A 25,925-nucleotide genomic window follows, 5' to 3' on the forward strand; every position below is an offset into this window, starting at 1 on the left:
TACTAATAAACTCAAGTTCGAAAAACCAATGCTTTCATTCAGGAGAAATAGGAGCCTCAGAGATTCCTTGATACACTTGAAACTTCAAAATGATCTTCTGATGAGCAGGATGAAGGAGAAGGAAGAACAAAGGTAAAACCAAAGGCCAGACGACACGCAGTTAAGGAGCGTTACCTGAAAAGAGAAAGAAGTAAATATCTCTTGAATGTAAAAAATAGTGTAAAGCTCATCAAGCTAATAGAACAAGAGATGAAACAAGTACTGTTAATAAAAAGTATGTTAGTAAACTGTAACAAAAACAGCATTAAATCATTGTAAGACCACCAAGGGATGGGATGGGAGGGACAATGTCAGCCTCTGTGTCTTTAATGAAATCCAGATTCTTTAGTCATGGTAATATGAGAATCGCAATTTCATTACAAGAACGGAGGCTACATTATGCATGTTGGTAGCTTTGTAAAACAACATCAGACATATGTTCTATAGGCTTGCAATATTGACGTGCAAAGGTGCTAGCATTTGACCAGTCAGCAGCTTTGAGAATGTTGTCCAACTTACCTCCAGACCAGAGAGATTTACTGGCCAAAGAACCTCTAAAGGAGTGAGCTTGAAATGTCTTTAAGTCAATACCTGCTAAACTCTTAACCCATCTAGCAATAGAGGTTGAAGTTATGCCTCTGTGGGGTTTAACAAAGGATATAAGTAATTGGTTAACATCCTGAGGGCGAAGAGCAAATATTCCGCAATCATACTCTCTCATGCAGTCCACAATGCAAAGTTTTGAACATAAATCAAAACGTGGGTAAAAGATTGAATCAGACATAGTCTTTGTTCTTCAATAAATCTAAAATTTGACTCAGAACATGTTATAAGATCTATTCATAATATCCAAGGCTTTGACATCAGAGACCCTTCTGCATGAGATTAGGCATAGTAGAGTAGCCTGCTTAATGGAAAGGTTTTCTCTATTTAGGAGAGTATTAACAGGCCAGTTATTCAAAAGATCAAAGATTAGTTTGACATCCCAGAGACTTTCATGTTTAGGTATTTGGAGGTTTGCTTAAACTAAGGCTTTTCCTCACTCTACAAACAATGACATTTTTACCTACCGTTTTAACATTGACAGGGACAGGGACATGACCAGCAGAAATAGCCGATCTATAGCAATTGATAGTTCTATAGCTGAGGCCTTTATCAAATTGTTCAACAAGGAAGTTAACTATGTCAACAATAGGTGCTTCCAAGGAATCCAGGTTCCTTTTCAGGCACCAACGTACCCAGATTCTCCATATGTTGTTATGCCTGTAGTGAGTGCCTGGGGCTCAAGACTCTCTGAGGAGAGTTGCAGCCATCGCCGAAAGTCCTGAGATTTCATTGGATCTCCTGACAATCTCCAGGCAAGAAGGGTTAAACTCCCGTTCTGAATTAGGGGGTGAACTCCCTCGTCTAAGTCTGCAAGAAGATTCTCTAGGTTAGGAATTAGGAAGGGGGGTTGCAAGTTGTTTCTAGAGTGGTGGGGAACCATGCTTGGGATCGCCAAAAGGGAGTTATTAGGACAAGACAGCACTGATCCTGTCTCACTTTCTGAAGAACTCTGAATCATGGCAAAGGGAGGGAATGTGTACACCTTGGCTCTTTTCCAAGATTATAGGAAGGCGTGGACTGTCAGAAGACCCAGGTTGGGCATCCAGCTGAAGTAGTTCTCCAGTTGAAAGGTTAGTCTGCTCGCAAATAAGTCTATCTCTAGAGGTCCCCAGATCTTGTTTAGGGTACTGACATGGAAACATTCAGTTTCCAATTGCTGTGATTTAACAGGAATGTTGAGTTTCAGTCTGCAGAGATGTCCACGGAACGTATTCCGCTTTGAGAGCGATCTGTGTTCCAGACAGAACTTCCAAAGTTTCTTTGCTAGTTTCGAGACATTCGCAAATTTGGTACATGCCAGACAATTTATATAGGCTACCACTGATATGTTGTCCATCTTTAGAATGACTGACCTCCCCTGGAGAGAGTGTTTGAAGCTCATGAGGGCGTAAAGCCCAGCTGTTAGTTCTAAATAGTTTATGTGATAAGATAATTCCTCGTGTGACCAGATACCACCAGTGTTCTGATTGAGAAGGGAAGCTCCACAGCCATGAAGGCTCGCATCTGATTCTAAAACGAACCAAAGACTGATTTTCCGTTCCACGCGTCTAGGTTCTCGAGCCACCAGGCTAGTTACGAATTGGCTTCTTGAGCCAGACAGATCCGATCTCCATATCAGAGGCCACATCTTAGGACTCTCGCTTTTACCCTTTGGAGGGCAGATAGTTGAGGGGACCGGGAAAGATGGCTTGGATGAAGGAGGAGAGGAGACCCAGAAGTCTGGCTAGCTCTCTCAGAGATAAGTCTTGCTGTTTCAGGACATGTCTTATTTCCTTCCTGATTTTGGTAATCTTTTTGGAAGTTAGTAAAAGGAGACATTTCAATGTGTCTTCTGTGAAACCTAGGAACTCCAGAGATTTGGAAGGGGTCAGAATTGATTTTTCTTTGTTTATGATGAATGCTAAACTTTCTAGGAGATCCACCACAGTATTCAGGTCTTTGGCTAGTTGTCAAGGATCTTGAGACATTATAGAAATGTCGTCTAAGTAAATAATTAAACGAATGCCCCTTATTCTTAGAGATGAGGCAACAGCTTTCATGACCTTGGTGAAGCACCAAGGGGCAGAGGAGAGTCAGAAGGGGAGATACTGAAATTGGTTACGTTGATTTTTCCAGACAAACTAAAGATAGGGTTGGTGGGATTCGGCCATCGGAATGGTGAAGTAAGCATCCTTTAGGTCCAGTTTGACTAGCCAGTCTCCCTCTAGAAGCAAATCCCTCAAGAGATGGATGCCCTCCATCTTGAAGTGTCTGTAAAACAAATATTTGTTTAGTTCTCTTAGGTTTATGACAGGTCTCCAACCTTTGTCTTTCTTTTTTACAAGAAAGAGTGGGCTTATAAATCTTAAAGTTTCTAATGGGACCTCTATTATGGCTCCTTTCTGAAGCATAGAGGAGATCTCCTCCTGTATTTTTTTTTTGTTACTCTGAAGAGAGAGAGGCATGTCTCTCGGGAAAGAAGTTTGTGAAGGTATGTGAGTAAAATCTATCATAAACCCATTGACAGTGTATAAGACCCAAGAATCTTGAGTGATCAATCTCCCATTGTGAAGGAAGTATTTGAGTCTGCCACACACTTTTTGGGGGTAAGAAAGAGAAGGGAGAGAGTACTCACTTGCTGGGTTGTTTGAGATGGAGGTTCCATGGGATCTAAATCCTCTGATGCGTTGGCCTCTACCTCTCTGGGGTAGAATTGAGGCACGTTGTACTGCTGATGCCCTCTTCCGAAACCACAGGATCTTGGAAATGGCCTTTGATTGAAGCGGCCGGAAGAGAGGCCCGTCTTTCGGCACACCCAAAAAGGTTAGGATTGAAAACTCTGTGCATATTTTGCTGTGCCTTGTCCAGTGCGGTGAAAGTGGAGACTTATTTACCCAAGGATTTAATGATATTTTCTAAAGAGTAAACCTTTTGGGTTTTGTAAGGTTTCTTTATCCGCCATGTCAGTTAGTTTTGGATTTATTTTAGTCAAAATGACTCTTCATCTTTCTGCATTAATGCTAGCGTTGGCATTACCCAGTAGAATTAATGCTCTCTGGGTCCATCTCCTGATGAAATTGGTGTTGAGAGGCGTACCATTGATGTGGCTGTCTTCTGCAGAATCCAGGATTCTGGCAAATGGTCCCAGTACGTCGTGAAGACGGTCTTGGCACCCTTTCAGGGATTTTTTCATCCTTTTCTTGCATCATGTCCGAGTTTGAATAGGAATTTAATGAGTTCAGGGTCCAAATGTGGGGTATAGCAGGTTTTATCCTCGATAGAAGGTCTTGAGCATTCAGCTCTAAGGATGTTACGAGTGTCCCTTTCAAAGAGGTTTCTTAGGAATTTTTTAATGAATTTTGCAACGTGGCCCTGAGGGAACTACTCGGAGCTTCTTAGGTGTTTCAGATGTAATGGGGAAAACATTTCTTCACCTAAGGGATCAAGGATAATATCCTTAGAGGATGATGGGAGTTCTTCTTCTGGATTGTAAAATTCTTGATCATCTTCATCAAGATCAAGGACATACTCATCAGCTGTGTCTGAGGATTCTATATCATTAGATTCGTCATCTCCCATATTGTAAAGGGCATTATGATATTTTGTGCCGTTAGGGACTCCCAGATGTTTCATGCCGCTAAGGACAACCAGATAAGTTGTGCTGCTAGGGACACCATCGGAGTTTGAGGTGCGAGGAGACCTCCATTAGAAGTTGAGGTGCTAAGACCTCCCTGAATTGATGAGGTGCTTGGACTGGCTACATTGCTCTTATCAATATTTTTACTTTTCTTAAGTCATTTACCCCTTAATTCAGTAATGTTGTCAGAGCAGGGGTTTGGAATTTCTGAGATTTCGTCCTCATCACGGAGTGACCTTTTAGAGGACATGATCTCACTTAAGGATTCAAACATGCAGAACCTCAATTCCTTATGAAGGATTTTTTGCAGGGCTTCATTGTCTACGTCAGGAGTAGGGGCAGAAGCCTAGTCTGAGTCAGAGTCAGACATGGTATATAGGAAATGTTAACTTGTAAAAAGTGGTATAGCCCTTTAATGAAAAGATAATTTGGGAGGATTTCCCTTAATGATAGTGACAATGTTTATAGATGAAGGAATGTCAACAGAATAATTCCTCTCCTATTATAATTAATTTTGTTATAGAATGTTGAAAAGGCCAGTTAAATGAGGATTTCCTGCTAAACCCCTTTTTTATTTTTATGAATAAGGTTGTAAAACAATAACTACTTGCTGTGATACGAAGAGCAGCAGCTGATCGCGTTAGCGCTGAGTAACTGACACTCTTGCGATCAGCTGCTGTTGCTAAGATAAAATCCGGCCTCGAGCGCGATCGTGAACGTTCAACTGGAGGCCGGGAGACAGCGTTATGAGGAAGGGCACTTAGCAACAGGTGTACGAAGAATCACCATTGCTAACGTGCATTCCTCTAATCCAACGAGAGATGCAGAGCAGCGTTAGAGAGCACGGTGAGCATCGGGGGTGCATGGGCATGAAATCAGAAATAATAAAAGGTAGCGATGCAGACCCGCGTTGGAGTGCGCGGCCGGCATCGGTGGAGAAAGGTGAAAAACAGGAGTTAAATGAAGACAGTAGGTAAGCTCATTATGGCATGTGGAAGTAGTACAAGGATGAAATTGAAGAATAATAGTTTACACAACAAACAAAATATTAAGGTTTGATTAAACATCTACAAATCTTTAAATAAATTCAAACATTAGAAATAGTACATAAGCTGAAAGAAAAGGCAAGTTAATATGGTCAGTCACACAGGGATGGACCTAGGGAAGGGGGTGTAGGGAGATCTCTGTAAATTGAAGATCGGTATAGAGGCAGAAGGAAGGGCGGGTGGGGTTAAGCCACACACAAGGGAACTTCAAAATAGAGATAAAAATGAAAAATGGTAATGAAGGAAAATGAACTTATCTGCTTGGAGACACATTGAAAAGAGGCAGATTGTTGATGGCTCATGCCTTTTATGTGTTGCTATTGTTCTATTCTGGAACCTTTTAATATTGCGATGTAAGCGGCTGCTTGGACTGCATTAAAGGAATAATGCATAATGGCAGTCTCCGTGTCTTTAATGAAATCCAGATTCTCTAGTCATGGTAATATGAGAATAGCAATTTCCAAAGATCAAAAACAACCCACCAACTAACACTCTGGAATCAGCCACCAGTTACTGGCCATTACCCATGCGGTTTGTGTGTGGTATGTCCCTTTACAGAACATGCAAAAGAAATAGATCTCGGTATGCAAAACGCATGGGAGCAACGGTCACACACCAATTGCAATAGTGACAAAGTAATTTATTTGATCAAATGCCCATGCCAATTTATGTACGTGCAATAAAAATAAACAATGGTCCAGAACCTATTACTTAATACACTGATTCAATCAGTACATATTGAAACATTTAAGTGTTCATGGGCGTTCCTCACAAATACGCTCCTAACCATAAATGAGCTGAGTTACTCAGAACAAAAGGCAATATCACTACAACACCAAAATATCAATAACAAGGGAGAAAACAATGTTTAATTCATTGTCTCTTATCACAAAATTGATATTCCACAAAGTTTTCAATATTATTAGAATAAAAAGGTTGCCCAGGAGAGTGTGCACAAAAGGTAGTGATCAAAGAAGTGTGCAGTGAATCAAGAAAGAAAGGAAATTCACAGAAAATAAACCAAATATTCACAATTGATGTACTGTAATTTCGGTCTTACAATTTCCCGTAACCAAACAACCTGGCCCACACAAAAGTAATACCTAGATCAACTAAATACAGACAGTCATGTCAAAATGCGTGCACTTATTCATAAATGGCAGAAATGGGTCCAAGGTAGAGTTAGTATCGTCGACGTTTCGACTCGACTTAAGTTCATCCGGTGAGTTAAACCTGGACAATGCGAGTCTTCATCAGGACAAACGATAAAGGGGCAACCAAGGGTAGAGGATGACCCCAAGGGTGTAAGGCTATAAAACGTATGCCTCCTGGTCAGCCAAAAGTTAGTCCTTTTTGATTTAATCATACATCAAGAAATGCTGACAAGGATTCCAACCAGCCGTTTTCAAATTACTTCAATCCTTTTCAGACCTCACTCAGTGGGGAAACTCTTTAGCCGGTAGGATCATTTAGCACTGCTCCTGTCCCGCCGTGATCAGGTAGCGTTCTGTCCTAGTAGCAGAGTTTCAAACGAAAACTTGGACTTTGGGTCCAGAGAGTATCGGCGGAAAACAGCCGATACTCTCTGGACCCAAAGTCCAAGTTTTCGTTTTAAACTCTGCTACTAGGACAGAACGCTACCTGATCACGGCGGGACAGGAGCGGTGCTAAATGATCCTACCGGCTAAAGAGTTTCCCCACTGAGTGAGGTCAGAAAGGGATTGAAGTAATTTGAAAACGGCTGGTTGGAATCCTTGTCAGCATTTCTTGATGTATGATTAAATCAAAAAGGACTAACTTTTGGCTGACCAGGAGGCATACGTTTTATAGCCTAACATCCTTGGGGTCATCCTCTACCCTTGGTTGCCCCTTTATCGTTTGTCCTGATGAAGACTCGCATGGTCCAGGTTTAACTCACCGGATGACCTTAAGTCGAGTCGAAACGTCGACGATACTAACTCTACCTTGGACCCATTTCTGCCATTTATGAATAAGTGCACGCATTTTGACATGACTGTCTGTATTTAGTTGATCTAGGTATTACTTTTGTGTGGGCCAGGTTGTTTGGTTACGGAAAATTGTAAGACCGTAATTACAGTACATCAATTGTGAATATTTGGTTTATTTTCTGTGAATTTCCTTTCTTTCTTGATTCACTGCACACTTCTTTGATCACTACCTTTTGTGCACGCTCTCTTGGGCAACCTTTTTATTCTAATAATATTGAAAACTTTGTGGAATATCAATTTTGTGATAAGAGACAATGAATTAAACATTGTTTTCTCCCTTGTTTTTGATATTTTGGTGTTGTAGTGATATTGCCTTTTGTTCTGAGTAACTCAGCTCATTTATGGTTAGGAGCGTATTTGTGAGGAACGCCCATGAACACTTAATTGTTTCAATATGTACTGATTGAATCAGTGTATTAAGTAATAGGTTCTGGACCATTGTTTATTCTTATTGCACTATACCCAGGTCCGTATCCTTCGGGTTACCCCCCTTTTTCATTAATTTATGTACGTGGGCATGACAGGGAGAAAAATGAAGGTGCGTATAAGTGAACATAGAAGCACCATCAGAAGGGCAATCTCAGCAACCAGGCTGACAGCTCACTATGTTAAGAAGAAACACACTGACATGGACCTGTGGTGGACAGTAATTGAAAAAGTCAAGGGTGATGGTGACATCACCAGAATACTCCTAGAATGAGAACAACGATGGGTTTATAGATTAAAAACCCATATCTCTGGATTGAATGATTCTATACCATGGAATCAACTCAACAGAAATATGTGAATCAGCATACATGACCGTACGTATGTGAAAAAACCCTCCCTGGCTGTATATCAACATTAAAACACCATATCGTGGTACAGTGCTCAGGGTTATTTGAGATGATATCTACAACAATGGGTTAAGTAATTAAGACTAGTGTCTACTATCCCAGACTCGGTCCTAGTAAGCACCTCATCACTATTGAGAAAGAAAAGCCTGGTTTACCAAGTAAAGGTCTTAGCACCACAACCACACACACAGTTTTACACTGTGATACTGCCAGCAACAAGCATAGACTGGTTCATAACCCGACATCCCCGTGCCATAATAACCTGGCCCCGTTATAAAATAAGAGGCACATGTTTATTTTATACTGATACCAAAAAATATAAGGGGCGTTTACACTGAATAACAGAGAGAGCGTATGCAGTTAACCAGAGGGACGCCTACCAAAATGGAAATACATTAAACACGGGAACTACATTTCCCATCACATCCATAATAACAACTACAATTCCCAAAAGGTATTACCAAAATGGGAATACATTAAGTATGGTAACTACGTTTCCCAACACTTCCATGACAACAACTACAATTACCTTGACCCCAGGATAACACCAAACACATGGTGTTATGGATCCTGACAGTGTCCGGTTATTCCGACAAGCGCGCTACAATAACTACAATTCCCATCAACCCCTGTGTTTGAGTGATGACACACCAAAGCGACCCCGGAAGTAGGCGGGGTCATGAGTTTCCAACGAAGATGGATTCTTTTTTAAACGGCTGGTGCAGGTCACCTTTTGCTCTAAGCCGTTGGGACCCATACCAAATAGGATACACCACGGGACAGGACCCTTGATGGCGTGAGTAACTTTGAAAAAGATGCTGACTGCAGGTACGAGCAAACTCCGCTCCGAAATGGAGGAGTCTCGCCGCTAATACTCACCTTGTTCCTTTTCCTTTCTTTTCTTTTGTCCCTCACCTTTTGCTCAAACTACGATTTTGTGCTGGCTTTTTGCACTATCATGGCAAAAACAGTGTGTGACTACTGGGCTACCCCTTTGTAATGTGAGATCCCACGAGGAGTATAACCTCTCCCAAAACGGGGTAAGGAATGCTAGTTTTTAATACTGGTTGGATGAGTTTCACAGCGTTTTTTTATGAACAGGTGTGAATATGAGCGAATGACACAAATGTTTCATTAATGTTCAACACACACTAGTTTGTGAGTAATGACAGTATGCGACAAATTGCCACCACTACATGGGTGGAACACAGATCTGAGTGTGTTTAAGACAAACACAAGTACATCACACACACTCTAAAAGATCTATTGAATGTTTTGTTTGTCACCTTCGGGCCATTAACGCCTTAACCACGGTGGCAATTCTGCCGCGGTGCGGGTGTTCTAAAGGGTGGGTGGGGCTGAGACGGCCAACGGTCATACGCAGCACCACGGAGGGAGTGCTCCCGTCGGTCGTTGGCCGATGGGAGCTTGGAACGGGTTAGGACACAGTGGTAGCAGAACAATGTGCAACTATATGTGCCATATGAACACACATACAATGGTAGTTTTGTTCTTTCTTTGTCTTTCTACAGATGGAGTGATCAAATATAACTAAAAGTCTAAATGCTTTACAATTAAGGAGCAGCTACCTGTCCTTATCATGAATACTATAGGGAAATTCCTGTAATACAGTAAATCCAGGGGGTTACAGTTATCGCCCTGAAGAAATTCCAGCACCCTACAAGGGACATAAGTGGACTGAAACATGTTGGCAATAGGGTCTTAGGACCATAATATCCCACATGACCCATTTTCTTCCTTTTTAATATCCCTGTCAAATCCAAGAATAAAGGGAAACTGGGATTTGGCAGCGGACTTTTAATCTTTATCCCCCCTGGCCAAAATATCTTTCTAAGAGCTCCCAGAAATACGGTTGAGCCCACCTTGACTTCTAGGCGTCAGGGTGTCCCGATGATGAAGCATGACACCACTAGGGTGTGTGAGGGAATATAAAACAAAAGGACTTGCCTCCTTTCCCACTTCCTAGTGGCGAGTTATCCACAGCTTTGCATAGGGGTTTTCTACTGTCCTTAACATTTAAACTCGTTCAAATGGGTAAGTAATCAGGGAAGTACTTTTTGTGAAATAGTGTTACAACACGGGAGGGTGCACTCCCCTCTTGAGTTCCTCTCGGCCCTTTAAAGAGCAAGAGATCTCTCTCGCTATATTTGTGTATCACATATCTGACTACACAGCCATGCTTTGTCGCCTTACCCAGTGACATTCAAGGAGGGATAGATGATGATCTGTGGCATTGTAATTGTTTGATTTGAGGTGTGAAAACCAATAATCCATGTATGTGCATAGATTTGTGACTTTTGGTACTTCTATAATGAATTATCAACATAATTTCACAACTTCATGAACTGTTCTTTCACATATTTTAATTGTTTCAACCCAGATGCTAGCTTATAATCATGCACTGCTGTTTGAGGCCACTGAGGAACATGATTGGCAAGATTGCTCAAGGTAACAGATGGCAGTATTATATCCTCATTTATAAACAAATGAAAGCCTCAAAACATTTCAAAGTTATAAGCAGAGTCACATTCACACATCCTTGGTTGAGGCTGGAAGGGGGCCCCCGATATCCACCCACATTGGTAAAGGAACTATTTTACATAATTAATCTGTAAAGCAAGTATCATGAGAATATTACTGAATTCGCTCTACTCCTACATAAGAATTGAAATGACACAGCAATGTCAGTGCACAGGGGTGCACAAAACAAATAGAGCACGTTTGTCCAATGTGTGTATTGCACCTTCACCTTTCCCTCTTGGCTGTCATTTGGCTGATCTTCACGGTGAAGGGGAAGAAAGGCCATGGATAATGCAGACAGTAGCATTCCTTACTGAACAACCATTGGCAACGTCTAACAGGTATGGGGTTTACTGACAGCCTTTTGTTTAGCCAGTGCTTGCTTTATCACAGCTTTTGTAAAAACATTTTGCTGGGGGAGGTTATTAGGACTTCACTACTGTCTAAAAACAAAAATATATATATATATATTTTTATCTCAAACAGCACACATTGCCATGGCAGTCCTTTGCGCTGAATGGACTACTCTACTTGAGGATTTGCTCCTTAAGAAAGAGCAGAATGCGTTACTCACAGTGAAGTTAGCTAATGTCTAAAGTGGGCTGACCCACAGCCATATGCTGTACACTGTAGAGGGAGGAAGAAAAATGTGCATGACTCAACAACACGCCAATCATTGAAGAGGGATGGCTGAAAGTCCCTATAAGAAAGTATATGTTTATCTATAATATTACCATAATGTAGGTTTATCAGGGTAGTAAAATCAAAAGATCTTGGCTAACGTCAGATCTGAAAATTGGTTCCTTGTTTACGCTTGCACATGGTAAGTTGGCACATTCAGACTATTATATGTCCAATTGCAAATATAATTTGTTAACTTGCCGACTATTATGTGTCCAATTACAAATATAATTCATGAATCAATGTGCTGTGTGCAAAGTGCATCAATGTTTTCACTTTTTTCGGTACATTTAGTGCACACAGACTCAGTATATATCCTTTCTGAACCTACTCTAATGCCATTTAACCTTACAAATCCAACACATATGTTTATTTATTTATTTATTTGCAGAGTTTTATATAGCGCTGGCTAGACCCAGAGGTATCAGAGCGCTTTACATGAGGATTAACAAGTTACAAAATTGCGTCAGTTACAGGAGCAAGTATAGCATAGGAGAAAAACAGTGATTAAAACAATAATGTGAGTTAGTTAATGCATAGCAAAGCCAATGGGGCATAGAAGGTAGAGGGGGAATGGTTAAAAGGAGACCTGGGGCGGGGGGTCGGCTAGGGGAGAAGGACAGTAAGGGGAACAAAGGAGCAGCAGCAATGAGGCTCGCCCGAAAACCACCAAGGTGGAGGACCCAGGTCACGGGAAACGATAGCATTATCCAACAATGGCGGGATGCATAGAAATCAATACGAAAACCATAGGGTAACAGATTCTATGGCTCCACATAGGGCTGGAAGAGGGAGGCAGCCACAGGAACACAGGGAGAGGAGGCGAGGGGGGGGGCGAAACACATTGGAGAGACAAGGAAAAACTATGTCCAATGTCCAGCTGGGTAGATGACGGCCGCAGGGGTGAAACCCACGCCAATCTTCAGTATAGCTACATACAACAGCTCCACAGGGCATCGGCCATGTTGCTCGGGCTCTGTTGTCAGTATAACATATAAGGTTTCCGCCTGGGGGGGGGGGGGGCGTCGTTACTTCCTCAGCCACTCTTATTCCAATTGTGGTCATTTTTTTAAATAATTTTATTCCAGACTGAATCCAATGCTTAAGTCTAATGTGTTTATGTCTGATCTGGAGAACTTGCCTTGTGCCAAGAATCCCTACACCTTTCTTGAAGTCTGTCACACAGAAAATGTCCGTGCATAAATTACAACTATAAGCCAAGTAGTTATCGCTTGTTTGGTGTCAAGTATGACACAATTTGGAGGGGCGGAAAAATGGCTTGTATTTGTTTAGAGATACATGCTTATCTGAAACAAGGGGTTCAGGAATTTGCGCATTTCTAAAGCTTAAGCTACCTTAAGCAATAGAATTGTAGACTACATTAAGTCACGGACACGCTTCTGATGCCCTTTGAACCTGCGCTGACCTGCACGCTAGAATGCGTGCAATGTATCCTGACTTTTTAGAGTAATATAATTATTGGTTTATGTGTGTTTAAATCATCAGAAATAAATGTAGTTTAACAAAATACAGGCACTCAGACTAACCCCCGAAAAAGCTAATTTAATACACAGCACTGCACCAAATTTGGGGATGCAGTGCAACATCTGCAGGGATCTGTCTTTGATCCTTTGGTCACAGGTCCAAATTCCAGTAGATTCACATAACCTTTCGTCTTTTCGAGGCAAAATGTGAGTGGCAATGAGTGAGCGAAAGAAAACATCAGTTATCTGTCAATAGCGCCAAAAGACTTCTGCAGGGTTGACCGTGTGATTTACGAATGCATGTTATGTTATCTTATTTATAATGTCCTTATTTTAATGCAATGTCCCACAGCACTACGAAATCGTAAGGAAAATATATTTGATTCATTCACCTACCTGTTTATCCTGAAACATGATTCTTGGGTATTTTTGTAGTTTAGTGTAGCTTTAAATTTAGAATCGGGCTTGGGAGATGGTTTTGAGTAGGTTTCCTGAGTCACTTGCTTACAGGAAGCATTAACCTAAAATAAGAAATTAGTTTGCATTTAGTTAAAACTATTACAATATATGTTGCATGCTGGTACTTGTTTCTATATGCACTATATCATTACAACATAATTTTCTTATGTTGAATAAGCTGGCCAGGTGGCACAAGGACTTAACACATTTCTGAAGACAAACAATTGTCATTGCTTGATCTGTGCGTGCATAAGGTTTGTATTAATTACTGTTTTATTATGACCTACTGGAACGTTTATTGTCCTTTTAATATTAGGCGTATGTACTTCTTTGTATGTGCGTTTATGGTTATTTTAAAACGAGTTAATAAAGCCTACTACAACTATTACCTGCGAAATTAAAAAAACAAAAATCAGATTCTCAACACTTGATTTATACAGAATGAGAGGGAAGCCGTCAATTTAAGGGTAAAGACTTCACAGGCAGGATTTTACAACATTCACAGTGGGGACAGATTGACACATACAAGTTGCCATGTAAATTCGGCAGACAATACAAGCATAAAAGTGAGCATACAAGGATAACATAAATACATAATAATAAAATACATCCACAGTTGATAGTCATTAAAATTAGAACACACACAAATTAGTCGAAAACACTCTAGGTACAGTTTAGATAAAGTGCATGGTGGCCCGTGAACATACAGAATGGACTTACAACAGTTCAAGTTTCCTCATCAGAAAGTCGCTGGAGGAAATAGTAAGCTGGAATACATTGTCTAATGTTCCTTGATCTCAAAAAGGGGCCAAAAAACCTTTTGGGTGCAATTCATAATACTTACAGAAAAAAAGGAAATGAACCCTTGATTTGTTAGCACCATTGTTACACGTGCAAGTTCTAGTTGCTAAATCCGACTGATAGACAATAGGGAAACAAAGTGGGTACTTTACTGTATCCGCTCTGAACCTGAACAGGAGAGAGTGCTCCCAATTCTTTTTTTGGTTTCCACAGATATCTATCAGAGTTGTACCCCGCATTTAACACCAAATAAGTTACAATAGTTATTTTCTGGGACTCGTCCCTAACCCTCTAATTGGGCTAACAATAATGCAGACACCAGTTTTTTTTTATCAATGGCAGTGCATGTAGCTGTGTCATAAAACGCGTGAGAAAAACTCACCCCCTCAAGTGCCATTTTCATGAACGCCAACCGAGTTTTATATAGCGCGAACTAGACCCGAAGATATCGGGTATCAGAGCGCTTTACATAGCACCAGTTTCATTACATAAGGACGCATTCATGTTTGTTAGGCACGGGGAGATCAAGTGATTTGCCCAGAATCACAGGATGTTGAGCGTCATTGCTGAGACTGGAACCCATTTTCCGAGCTTTGACGTTGACCGTTCTAGCAGTAAGGCTACATCCTCTCCCCCAATTTTTTATTTATTGACAAACCCTTGTCACATGCCAAGCAATCGATGATTATAGCTCTTGTTAATGATGCTTCCTCATTGCGCCATTTTGAAAGCCACAATAGTGGGGGTCTGGTTCGGATAAAATCACTCAAATAGGGCAGACCTAGATCACTATGACAACTAAGATGTGGGGAGGATAAAGGGACTGTCAAAACTGTCCTACAGAAAATATTCTCCTACCTCTGTATTGCTGTGCAGTCAGCGATTCCCCAAGATGCTAATGGTGTGCATTGTGTTGCATACATTTGTAAGACTGGATGCAACGACCACCACTAGAAGGACACGGGAGACAAAGAAGTGCTCCAGTTGATCTAGAAAGTTTTGCCCTGCTTGGCAAAATATACAAATATTATTTTCAACTGCCCAATCCTGAATTCTATTGTAGAGGACTCAAACGACAATCTTTGCAGGTATGTCGATCAGAGAGATTTGGGCTGTGAGTGGTCACCTTTTTCTAAAAAGTGTGACTAAAGTGGAATTCGCCCAGGACCTTTGTATGGTAAAACATGTCAGACTTTTAAAAACATTTGTTAAAAGGGGAGCTCATAGACCTGGATTGCATTTTATTAAATCAATAGGAACTCCGTCAAGGCCCAGGACTTACCCCCTGCACTCTATTTGATAGCTGCCGTAACTTCTTCAAAGGAAACATTTAAAATTTGAAAAGGACAATCCGCCATTCCAATTAAAAGTTGGAAATTAGGGTCAGTATCCGAATAAATATTAGCAAAGTGCTCAACCCACATGTCACTTTCGATATGACAACAAATAGTGTAGGATGTCTGATCTAAGGAGCACGTGGCGGACACAGCTTCCCAAAACAGTTTACTGTTCTTTAAAAAAGCTTTATCAGTTAAAGCCTCCCACTGCTGGGTGATAACAATATTCCTCCTATGTGCGATTACAGCTTTATATTCCATTCACAAGAGGACCACCTTGGCACGATTTCTGGGATTCTTAGCTAGGGCACCGCACAATAGTCAGTTGGCCAAGAAACACTCTTGATTAAACCACCACGGGGTAAGTGCCGCAGGTCTATGGGGCTTACTAAGAGACTTTCTAATCATATCACACAGACCTACAAAGTCACTAATTACCTCCCCCTGATCTCCGGGTTCTGCTGAACACCCCAACCTCAGATCAATGTTGTCTGCTACTACCTTCTTCAAAGATTGCATAGGATCAGACATTTTCCAGCACAATTGCAGATTGTCGGTGGATGGGCGTAGCGAGCTTAGACCAACATGTCGAATGTTATTACAATGGGATTGTGATAGTCAAAATGCGTGGCTACAACAGTAGCATACAGCAACATTTTTATCAAATTATAGGAAATAAAAGTGTAATCTATTAACGAGGAGCAATTTCGCCCCCTAAACGTGGGCCCCCCTAAGTTATGTCTGCCCGCTGTCTTCTATACATTAAGCAAATCGGAGCAATCAAGAAATGCCTCCAACTCTCTACCCCATGAATCCCCACCCACATTATCCTTTATAGTGGAATATTTATTTTTGGTAGGGTGTTTGCCATTAAAATCTCCCGCTAAGCAGACATACAATTGTAGACCCGCATTTACTTTCTACTCCAGAGAAAAAGAAATGTAATCGAACACAACAGTAAATTCTTATTTGGGACGTTAACAAAATTGTTGTTATAAAAATTGATAAGGGAGGGCATGGCTTGCACCCAACGATGATGGCGGCTCCTCCGTGACTCTCCTGCGGCAGCGGGACCCTGAACGGAGCGGACAGCGTCTATTTGGTCACGCAAAGTCCCTCAAATGCAGGGCATGATGTGTAACGCTACGTAGCCTCAGCGGACATCTTTTGGGGGATTTTCACTGCCAGCGAATGAAGTTTGTGGCTTTTCTATTTCGCGACGCAGCTCCGCCGAGTTGCGGCCGCCATTTTGTAATTCGCGAGTCACTGACGGAGTGGTTCTCCAAGCAACACTCTGCTGCCACGACTGGTTCTTTGCCACAAGAAGACCCCGGCGGAATCCTTGCCACCTCAGCAGGTACTTCTGGGAGCCTCATATATTGCTTATTGTGCAAGCATTTTGGCGAGCTTTTACTCCTATTATGGCCACCATTTTGTGACTAATTCCTCACAAACCTTCTACACTTATGGCGAATTTTACTATGAAACTGTTTTATATCCTTTATCTGATTGAACCAACTTGATGGTCTTCTTCATCTATTTGGATTTGGCTTCTGCTGTCATACTAGACTGGTTTCAACTATTGACAACACTCTAATGATATCCAATATTTGCCAGAATTCTCTGGAACTTTCTCGCTTCAAATTATGGTTTAAGAGGATGGAAACCTTTCTACTGATGTCTTACTGAGTTTTTGTTTCTCATACTGTAATGTCCTATTTTTGAGCTTACATTTTCTGATTCTACATGCTCACGATATAGATTCCTTGTATTTTGATATGTAACTCTTGTTCTTAAACGTTGTTATCTCATTTACCTCAGGTCCATGGGCTGATTATCTAAAAGCAGAGGATATTGCTAATTTTTGTTTTTTCTCCACTAGTGAACACATTATTCATGCCACTGTCCTTAAGATACTATTATATTCTTGTATTATTGAGCTCTGTTCCTTCTAATGCAACATTTTATTTTTGTGCTTAGGTTCATTATCTTCATATGCTCATGACGCAGAGATTCTGTTACAAATTTTTTGATATCTTGTTTTATAATTCTTACTGCATTGTTTTGTTGAGACACCTATTTCAGGTTTATGGGAAGATTATCTAAGGTTTCTTCATTGCCTCAGCCTTCTCCTCGCAGATTTCTAATAAGTACTAGCTCTCGTTTTGACTGTTTATAGATGGAGAACTCGGATACCTCTTCACTTAAAGGTGCTTCAGCGCCTCATAATACCTACAGTTCTGTTGTCACTAAAGCCTCTACGAAACGACTGAAAAAAGACCCTCCTTCTCTGCCTAAACAATCGACTTCTGTAACAATGGACTTACTACTTGAAGAAATCAGAGCTTTAAGGCCATTTATAGAGGAAACTAAATCCACACTTCAGATGCTCTCTGACAAATGGTCCACCATTGATCAGCGAGTTGCTGTGCTAGAGAAAATTTTTGAGTCTTTCTCTTCCTCTGTCTCCAAGGTGGACTCTATTTCTTCACAAGTTTCCATACTTCGCAAACAGATTGAAAATTGGGAGAACAGAAATAGAAGAAACAATCTTCGCATTTAAGGTCTTCCTGAAGGAATGGAAGGTTCGGATCCACTTGCTTTCTTTAAAACATTTCTTCCAAATCTTCTTAAGTTACCTGAGAGTACTACTTTAAATATCCAGAGAGCGCATTGACTGGGATCATCATAACGCCCAACAACTTCTTCACCACTCAAACCGAGAGGAGTGATCTTGTATTTTCTTGAAAACACTGATTTATTAATGGTCCTGTCAGCTGCTAGAGCGATGAATCGCATAATGTGGTCAGGAAAATCTCTGTTTTTCTCTCAAGACTATGCTAAGTCGACTGATGATCAACGTAAAGAGTTTTTGTCCTTAAGACCGCAATTGCGCTCAATAAATGCAAGATATGGTCTTTTTCACCCCTGTTTGTTCAAAGTGACTATCAAGAACAGAACCACAACCTACGATGATCCACTAAAGTTGAAGAGCTTTCTTTACTCGTTTCACGCTGACAAAATGGAGACTGCCTCGTCAATGAGTTCTAATTAGATAATGTGGATTATGTTACAAGAGTTATATTTTCTGGTTTATTTTTTCTCCTGAAGTAATTGCTAATTTATTTGTTCTGTGTTAATATGTTAGTAGGTGAATAATAATAATTTTATATTGTTATTTTTTCCTATTACATTTACTTATTTTTTCTTTTGTCTCAACAGACTGTATTTGCGCGCTACCTTTTCCCTCCATTTTTGAAGTCAGTTTGTTTGTTCCATTCTCCTTCTCGCCTTCCCCTGTGGGTCCTGGACGCGTCATTGTTCAGTGTGGCCTTCCATCCCTCCACCTCCCATATGTTCTGGATCTTGTGTAAGTTTATTTTTTCATCTATCTTCTATCTTTCTTCTATTACTTTTTTCGTCCTTTCTTTCTCTCTTTTTCTAGTTGACATATCAGCTCATGCATCCATTCCATCTTCTCTTTTCCTTCTTCTTCAGGGATCATTTTCCAGGCTCTTTCTTTTCTCTTCTCGCTCTTACTCTCTTACTCTTTTTTTTCATTTCCTTTTCAGTTGGTTGGATGTTCATTATACTCTAATTGGTTTAAGATGTTCTATTCATTGGAATTTTTTTTATTGTTGTAACTTTTCTATCTGCCCTTAAAAGTTATTTCATGGAATGTCAGAGGATTACATTCGTCCATTAAGCACCAGAGGGTTTTTGACGCACTTAGCTAAATTGGACGCAGACATCGCATGCATACAAGAATCTCATTTATCAGATGAGGAATCTGCAAAACTAAAAAGAGGATGGGTGGGAGAGGTCTTCTTCTCCTCGGGCGATAGTAAACGCAATGGAGTTGTTATTCTTTTTCGCAAATCCTTGTCTATTAAAATACTATCACATTGTCATGATCAAATAGGTAGATGGGTGTTTGTTAACTTTATGTTAGACCAAAAGTGATATCCCAACAACTCACACATTGTTATGACGATAATTTTATTCTTACGGGTGACTGTAATGATACTTTTACCCCTTTTTAGATCGATATTCATTGAGCCCCATTGTACCCCACAGGTCTCATAAATTATTTGTACAAACAATAAAACAACACAAACTCATTGATGCCTGGAGACTTTGCAACCCCATGTTAAGGGAATATTGCTTTTATTCACCAGTACATCATACTCAGTCCCGCCTGGATTACATTTTTGTTTCTCATAACATCTCTCAATCATTGGTTAGGTCAGATATTGGCTCCATTTTGATTTCTGACCACGCTCCTGTTGCCATACACCTTGATGATTTGCATAAATCTAATTCTCCTCGTAAATGGCGGTTTAATAATGCTCTCCTTTTGGACCCTGTCTTCTCTTCCTCTTTCACTTTCTTTTTTAAAGAGTATTTCACTCTTAATCAAACGGATGATTTGGCTTATCATACAATTTGGGACGCATTTAAAGCCTCAGCCAGAGATTTTATTATTCGCTTTGTTTCCAATAAACGTAAAAAAAAGCGCCAAAAACCCAATGCTCTTCTTACCAAAATTAAAAAACTGGAACATTCCTATTACTCCTCCAAATCAAAGGATTGTTTATCTGAACTTTTAAAAACCAAATTTCAATTTAATCAAGACACCACCAATAATGCATCTAATTATCTATTAAAATCGAGCGCGAAATTCTATGGCGGTCAAAATAAAGCTGGGAAATTACTGCCCAACTATTTAAAAACCAAACAAAATAAACTTACTATAGAATCTGTTTTTGGCTCTGATAGTTCATTAAAATTTAAAGACGATGACATTTTGAATGAATTTCTTCAATTTTACAAAACATTATATACTTCTGAAACCTTATCATCTGACAATTCCATCTCTCATTTCCTTTCTAAAATGTATTTTTCATCAGAATCTCATCCAGATCTCTCTTCTTAAGAACTTGATATTACCCAGAAAGAACTTCATGCTGCTCTTAAAATTCTTAAAAAAGATAAAGCTCTGGGACCGGATGGTTTTACTGTAGAATTTTGTACTCATTTTGCCTCCTTATTGATCCCCAAATTGCATACCCTTATCCTTTCCTTTTTACATTCTGGAGGATCTACTGGTTTCTTTTCTGATGCCCTTATTAGTCTAATTCCCAAAGATGGCAAGTACTCTCAACATTGCAAAAATTATAGACCTATTTCTCTGGTTAATATAGATTATAAGATTTTCTCGAAGGCTTTGGCACTACGACTAGAATCTCAGTTACCTGTGTTGTTAGGGTCCGAACAATCCGGCTTTGTTAAAGGAAGGCTTATTACAGATAACACCTGTTTATTTTTTGATATTCTCTCCAAAGCTTCACATTTATCTCACCCTTTGGCTGCCATTGCTTTAGATGCAGAAAAAGCATTCGATAGAATTGAATGCCCTCATCTCTTTAGTACACCTAAATGGTTTGGATTTGGCCCCAAAATTATTGCTTTAATATCTATCTTGTATTCCAATCCGAGAGCCGCTGTCACTGCGAATGGGAGTATTTCTTCCTATTTTAACCTCGCAAGGAGAGTTAGGCAAGGATGTCCTCTCTCCCCATTTCTTTTTAATATTGCTCTGGAACATTTTTTACTCAGAATTCGACAAAACACAGAAATACAAGGCTTCACCTTCCATGACTCTGATATTAAAATGTCAGCTTACGCTGATGACATTCTTTTATTTTTATCAAATCCCCAAACTTCCTTACCTGCTTTTTCGGATGAGGTGGAATCCTTTGCGTCGGTATATGGCTACAAATTAAATAAAGGTAAATGTGAAATTTTACCTCTGACGAAATATACTTTTAGTGCTGATTTTATTGCCTCAGGATTCTCATGGAGTCCCCAATTTATTAAATATTTAGGTTTAAATTTTACCCACTCTATTGCAGGAACAGTATCACGCTGTATGGAAAAATGTATTGATAGATTATCCTCCTTGACAGCAAAATGGCACCCCTTGTATTTATCCTGGTGGGGTCGTTTAGATACTATTAAAATGATGCTTTCCCCCATAGTCTTATACACAATCTCTAACATCCCGTTACCGATTCCCTTCAAATACTTAAAAAAAAAAAAATCTATTTTATGAGCTTTTTTATGGGGAAACAAGAAGTCACGTATGTCTATTCGTAAACTGATTCATCCTAAATCAGAGGGGGGGACAAACTTTCCTGACTTTTCTTTATACAATAAATCTTTTATACTAGCCCAAGCCTCACATTGGCTTTCAGATCCTTCTACAAGTTGCCCTCTCTGGACAAAGCTCGAACGGTCTTTTATTTCTCCTTTTTCCTTTCACAAATACTTATCCTTCACGTGCAAACTGCAATTTGTTTCTACTCCTATCCTTAAGAATACTTCGAAAATTATTCCTGCTCCTTCTCTCATATCTTTTCTTGACTTTCCTATATGGCATAATACACACATTTTAATAAACAATAAACCTTTCTTTTGGAAATCTTGGTATTGTCGAGGGATAATATGGGTTCATCAATTATATTGTCAGAGTTCAATCATACCCTTTACACAGGCGAGAGTTGCTTTAGGTCTCCCTTCCTCTTTTCGCACTAAATATTCCCTTTTAGCACAGGCTATTCAATCTGCCTATATGCATTACACAACGTCTCCTGCTGATGCATCTTCTACTCTTACTCATACAGATAACCTAGGCTCTTTGTTACTTCGCAGTTCTAAGGCTTCTACCATTTATAAATGTTTACACTCCTCATCTACTCCATGTGACAAAACTAAAATAGAGCTCTCCTGGGAGAAAGATCTGGACATTTCCTGGACTGTGGACTTTTGGAACAAATTATGGCTTAAGCTTAGGAAGTCGTCTAGAGCTGCAAACACAACACAGACTCTCTTTTTTGTATATAACAGACTCCTACTCACTCCCTCCACCCTTAATGCATACTGCTCCGACACCTCACATGCATGTTGGTCTTGCTCATTATCACATGCTGATTTGTTTCATATGTTGTTTACATGCAAATTTGCACGAGATTTTTGGGACAAAGTTTGGTCACAACTCAATTCGATTTTTCACTCCAATCACTCCTTCTCTATTCTGATTATCTTTTTGGGTAGTTTATCTCCTATTTGGGAACACAACCACATGAATATAAGAATCATCGTATCACCGTAGCCTTTCAGCAAATCACCAAGAATTGGAAAGACTTCACCAAACTTTCAGATCAAGCATGGTGGTATGCGGTTTGTTACATCATAGATTAGACACTACATTTGTATATCCACAACACCTAGCACCCAAACGTTTAGATTTGTGGGAACCGGTTATACTTTTCATAGACACTAGTGCCAGACGCCTTTCCTCTTCTACTCCTCTGCAGCAAGAAGTTGCTAAACCTCCATGACTTCCTCTTTGCTATTATATAGCTTTACGTATACTTCCCATACATTATAGTGTTTTACCAACTTTGTAATATGTTTCTTCTCATTTTTGCTGTGATTCATGATAAAGTTATATTCCTTGTATGCTTTCCATTCCAACTGATATGTTATGTATACTCTTATTATTTTTATTGTTTTTTATACTATTGTATATCATTGTATTCTTTTATCTTAATAAAAATCTCTTTGAACTGAAAAAAAAATTGATAAGGTAAAAATTCAGGTTCCCCTTGTATATTACTACTTGGAGGTTATTTTCCTTTATTTCTAGAGGCTGTGTGCGGCCCTCAAGCAGCAAATTTTTCCAAATGGATAATCCGCCAGATGAGCGCCCTGCAAACGGCAGACTGGGCGAAATATACAAATGCCTTCATAGGAAATGGGATCAGTCTCCCACGTTTCCTAGAACAACAAAATGTCATAAGTGCCTAGGAGTGCTTGCCACTCAAGGAGTAAACTCTTAGTTCACATGCCAGCAATGTTCCTACTCAAAAGTGATAGTGGGCAGGGTTGCTCTGCAACAGATAAAATGTTAACAGCATCATTTAAATGACATGGCTTAGAGCGAGGAGCTATACAGACCAACTTTGCCGGGGCTATCTGATCAGCTGGGCAAAAGACATCAACAGCCCCACACCTTACTGCCGGAACACCCAGCACATCTGACCTGAGCACACCCTGTCAGTCAACCTCACTACAATCAGCGAGTGGAGTATACCTATTGCTGGTTAAGATTCCCCATAAAGTCTCTAGGTTGTTATCGCAGGGCAAGGATGAGCTATTGGTTGAGGGGGTCTGTTTAGAGTAGCACAGTGGAAGCGTGACAATGTAGAATTTTGCATGTACCCTCAATACATTTGGATGTAACGATTTCCCTACAGTATTGGGCTGACAAATTAATTATGATACAATTGCCGGGTATGTCTTTCAGAACAGTCCTAATCAACTAATCTGTCATATCATTAAGATATCATATCCATCCTGCGCCTTTAAGTTTCTATTGACTCCAAGCCAATGATTCACCTTATTCCGGGATTTCTCCCAAGATCTGGTTTGGCCGTTCTTTAGTGGGGGCACCCCTCCCAAAACCAGAACATTTGGGGACTCCTGTGGGTGAAGATTTAAAATAGTGGTACTGAGCCTTGCTTCTGACTAGGGTCGTTTCGTACTGATTAAAGGCACTGTAGCAGGGTGACAAGGCACTGCCATAAGATTGCTCGCACCAGAGCTTCCCTCCCCCACTCCCTAACTGGTGTGTGAGTTGCTGTTCCTTTTGAAGTGTTTCCCAAATCTGGTATTTGGCTAATCCTCTTCCGGAGGGGAGCTATGTTCCTAGTACGGATGCCAGGTGCCTTACTTTTACCCTGAATATTGTCAGTGGTGATTAAAATCGGGGAACCAGATACAGACTATACTGAGGGTTCAGAAGTGGGAGGGGATTTTGGTAATACTGCCAAGTGTTTTTTAATGCTTAACAGATACTCTTTTATTGAGTTTATATACTTCTCCAAAGCCTCAACCAATAGTTTGGACAGTCTATCATAAACTTTTTCAATCAGCGATGGGAACTCTGCCCCTTTGCCAATAGCGGTATCCTTTTTGAGAGATTTTAAAAGGGTTGTGCGGTTATACAATTTCTTTCTTTGCACTGCTACATCAGAAATTAAGGTGGACATATCATTATCCGCAGTGGCAGGATGGTTTACACAGTTGTCAGGGTTAGGGGGAGTAGGATGAATTTCAACTATACCAGACTTGGCTAGCATTTTTCTGTTTACACCTCAAGGGGTCTGGACTACATACGCAATTTATCCCAGGGCACTCACGGGCCGGCCCATGACCTACAGAGAGAGACTACTCTCTGTGAGGGCAATTTCAGTGCTTACCAGCTGTACGGCTCTCTAGTATGGTGCCAATACTTGTGGGATTATGGGACATTGTAACAACGCCATAGGTTTCCTCTTCTCCATAATGTTGTAAAAAGGTAACCTGGGTTAGCTAAATGGTGTTTATCAGGTGGTATCCTGTGATGACTACGACAGAGGGCTTGCCAAGCCCAGGCCCGAATGGCTCTTGACGGGCGTAGATGGGCCCGGTCTTGGCCCGAGTACGTCCCGTACTGTGGGAGCCGAAGGTTGCGTTTATGCGCTTCATGGCACAATGAAGAGTGTTTGTGGCTACACTGCTGCAAGTGCTGCCGGACTTGCGGTGCGAGCCCCATCCTGCCAGTAAACAGAGTTCTATGCTGCAGGATCAGAAGGCTGCCTACATGCGCCTCCTAGAGTGATGAAGAGTGATGAATGCTAGACTGCTGTGGGTGCTGCTAGGGCTTGTGGTGCACGCCCCCTCCTGTCAGATAACAGAGTTCTGCACTGTGGGAGCCAAAGGCTGCCTTTATGTGCCTCCTGGTGTAATGATGAGCATTGACTGCTACACTGCCACAGGTGCTGCTGGGGCTTATGGTGCGAGCCCCTTCCTGCCAGTAAACAGAGTCCTGCGCTGCTGGAGCCAAAGGCTGCCTTTCTGCGCCTCCTGGCATGATGAAGAGCGTGGGCAGCTACACTGCCACAGGTGCTGCCGGGGCTTGTGGTGCGAGCCCCTCTTGCCAGGTAACAGTGTCCAAAACTGCTGCATCTGACGGCTGCCTTTATGTGCCTCCTGGCACGATGAAGAGCATTGGCGGCTACACTGCTGCTGTTATGTTCCATCAGGTAGTCACCTAACATTTCACCTATATTCTCTGCACCATTACACTACATAACAGTTCTTAGTACTGACAATTTACCTAGTTACGGTAGTGTCCAGTGATGACATGGGGTTTTCGCTGAAAAGCTTAAGCCTCATTCATTATGCACAAGGATTCTTGGAATAACAGCAGGCCTACCATCTCCTGCATGATAACTATGTATATGGGTCATTCTTTCTGTCATCCAAGTTTGACATGGCACAACAAGGTATATCTCCAGGGGGTAGCCACTTTGGGTATATATACACAATAACTTGTTGATGTAGTCAGAGGAGAAAAGAACG

General features: G+C 40.7%; 1 protein-coding gene across 1 annotated transcript in view; it reads right to left on the reverse strand.

Annotated features, from left to right (window-relative positions):
* The window catches only part of IQCM (IQ motif containing M), a 1,609,700-nt gene that overhangs the window by 661,252 nt on the left and 922,523 nt on the right, over window positions 1-25,925 (reverse strand). Inside the window, exon 10 of the mRNA XM_078676908.1 lies at window positions 13,255-13,379. Coding sequence (XP_078533034.1) covers window positions 13,255-13,379 — 125 coding nt within the window. The remainder of the gene's footprint in view (window positions 1-13,254; window positions 13,380-25,925) is intronic.

Source organism: Lissotriton helveticus, chromosome 2_1 (assembly GCF_964261635.1).
Source record: "Lissotriton helveticus chromosome 2_1, aLisHel1.1, whole genome shotgun sequence".
NCBI classification, from domain to species: Eukaryota; Metazoa; Chordata; class Amphibia; order Caudata; family Salamandridae; genus Lissotriton; species Lissotriton helveticus.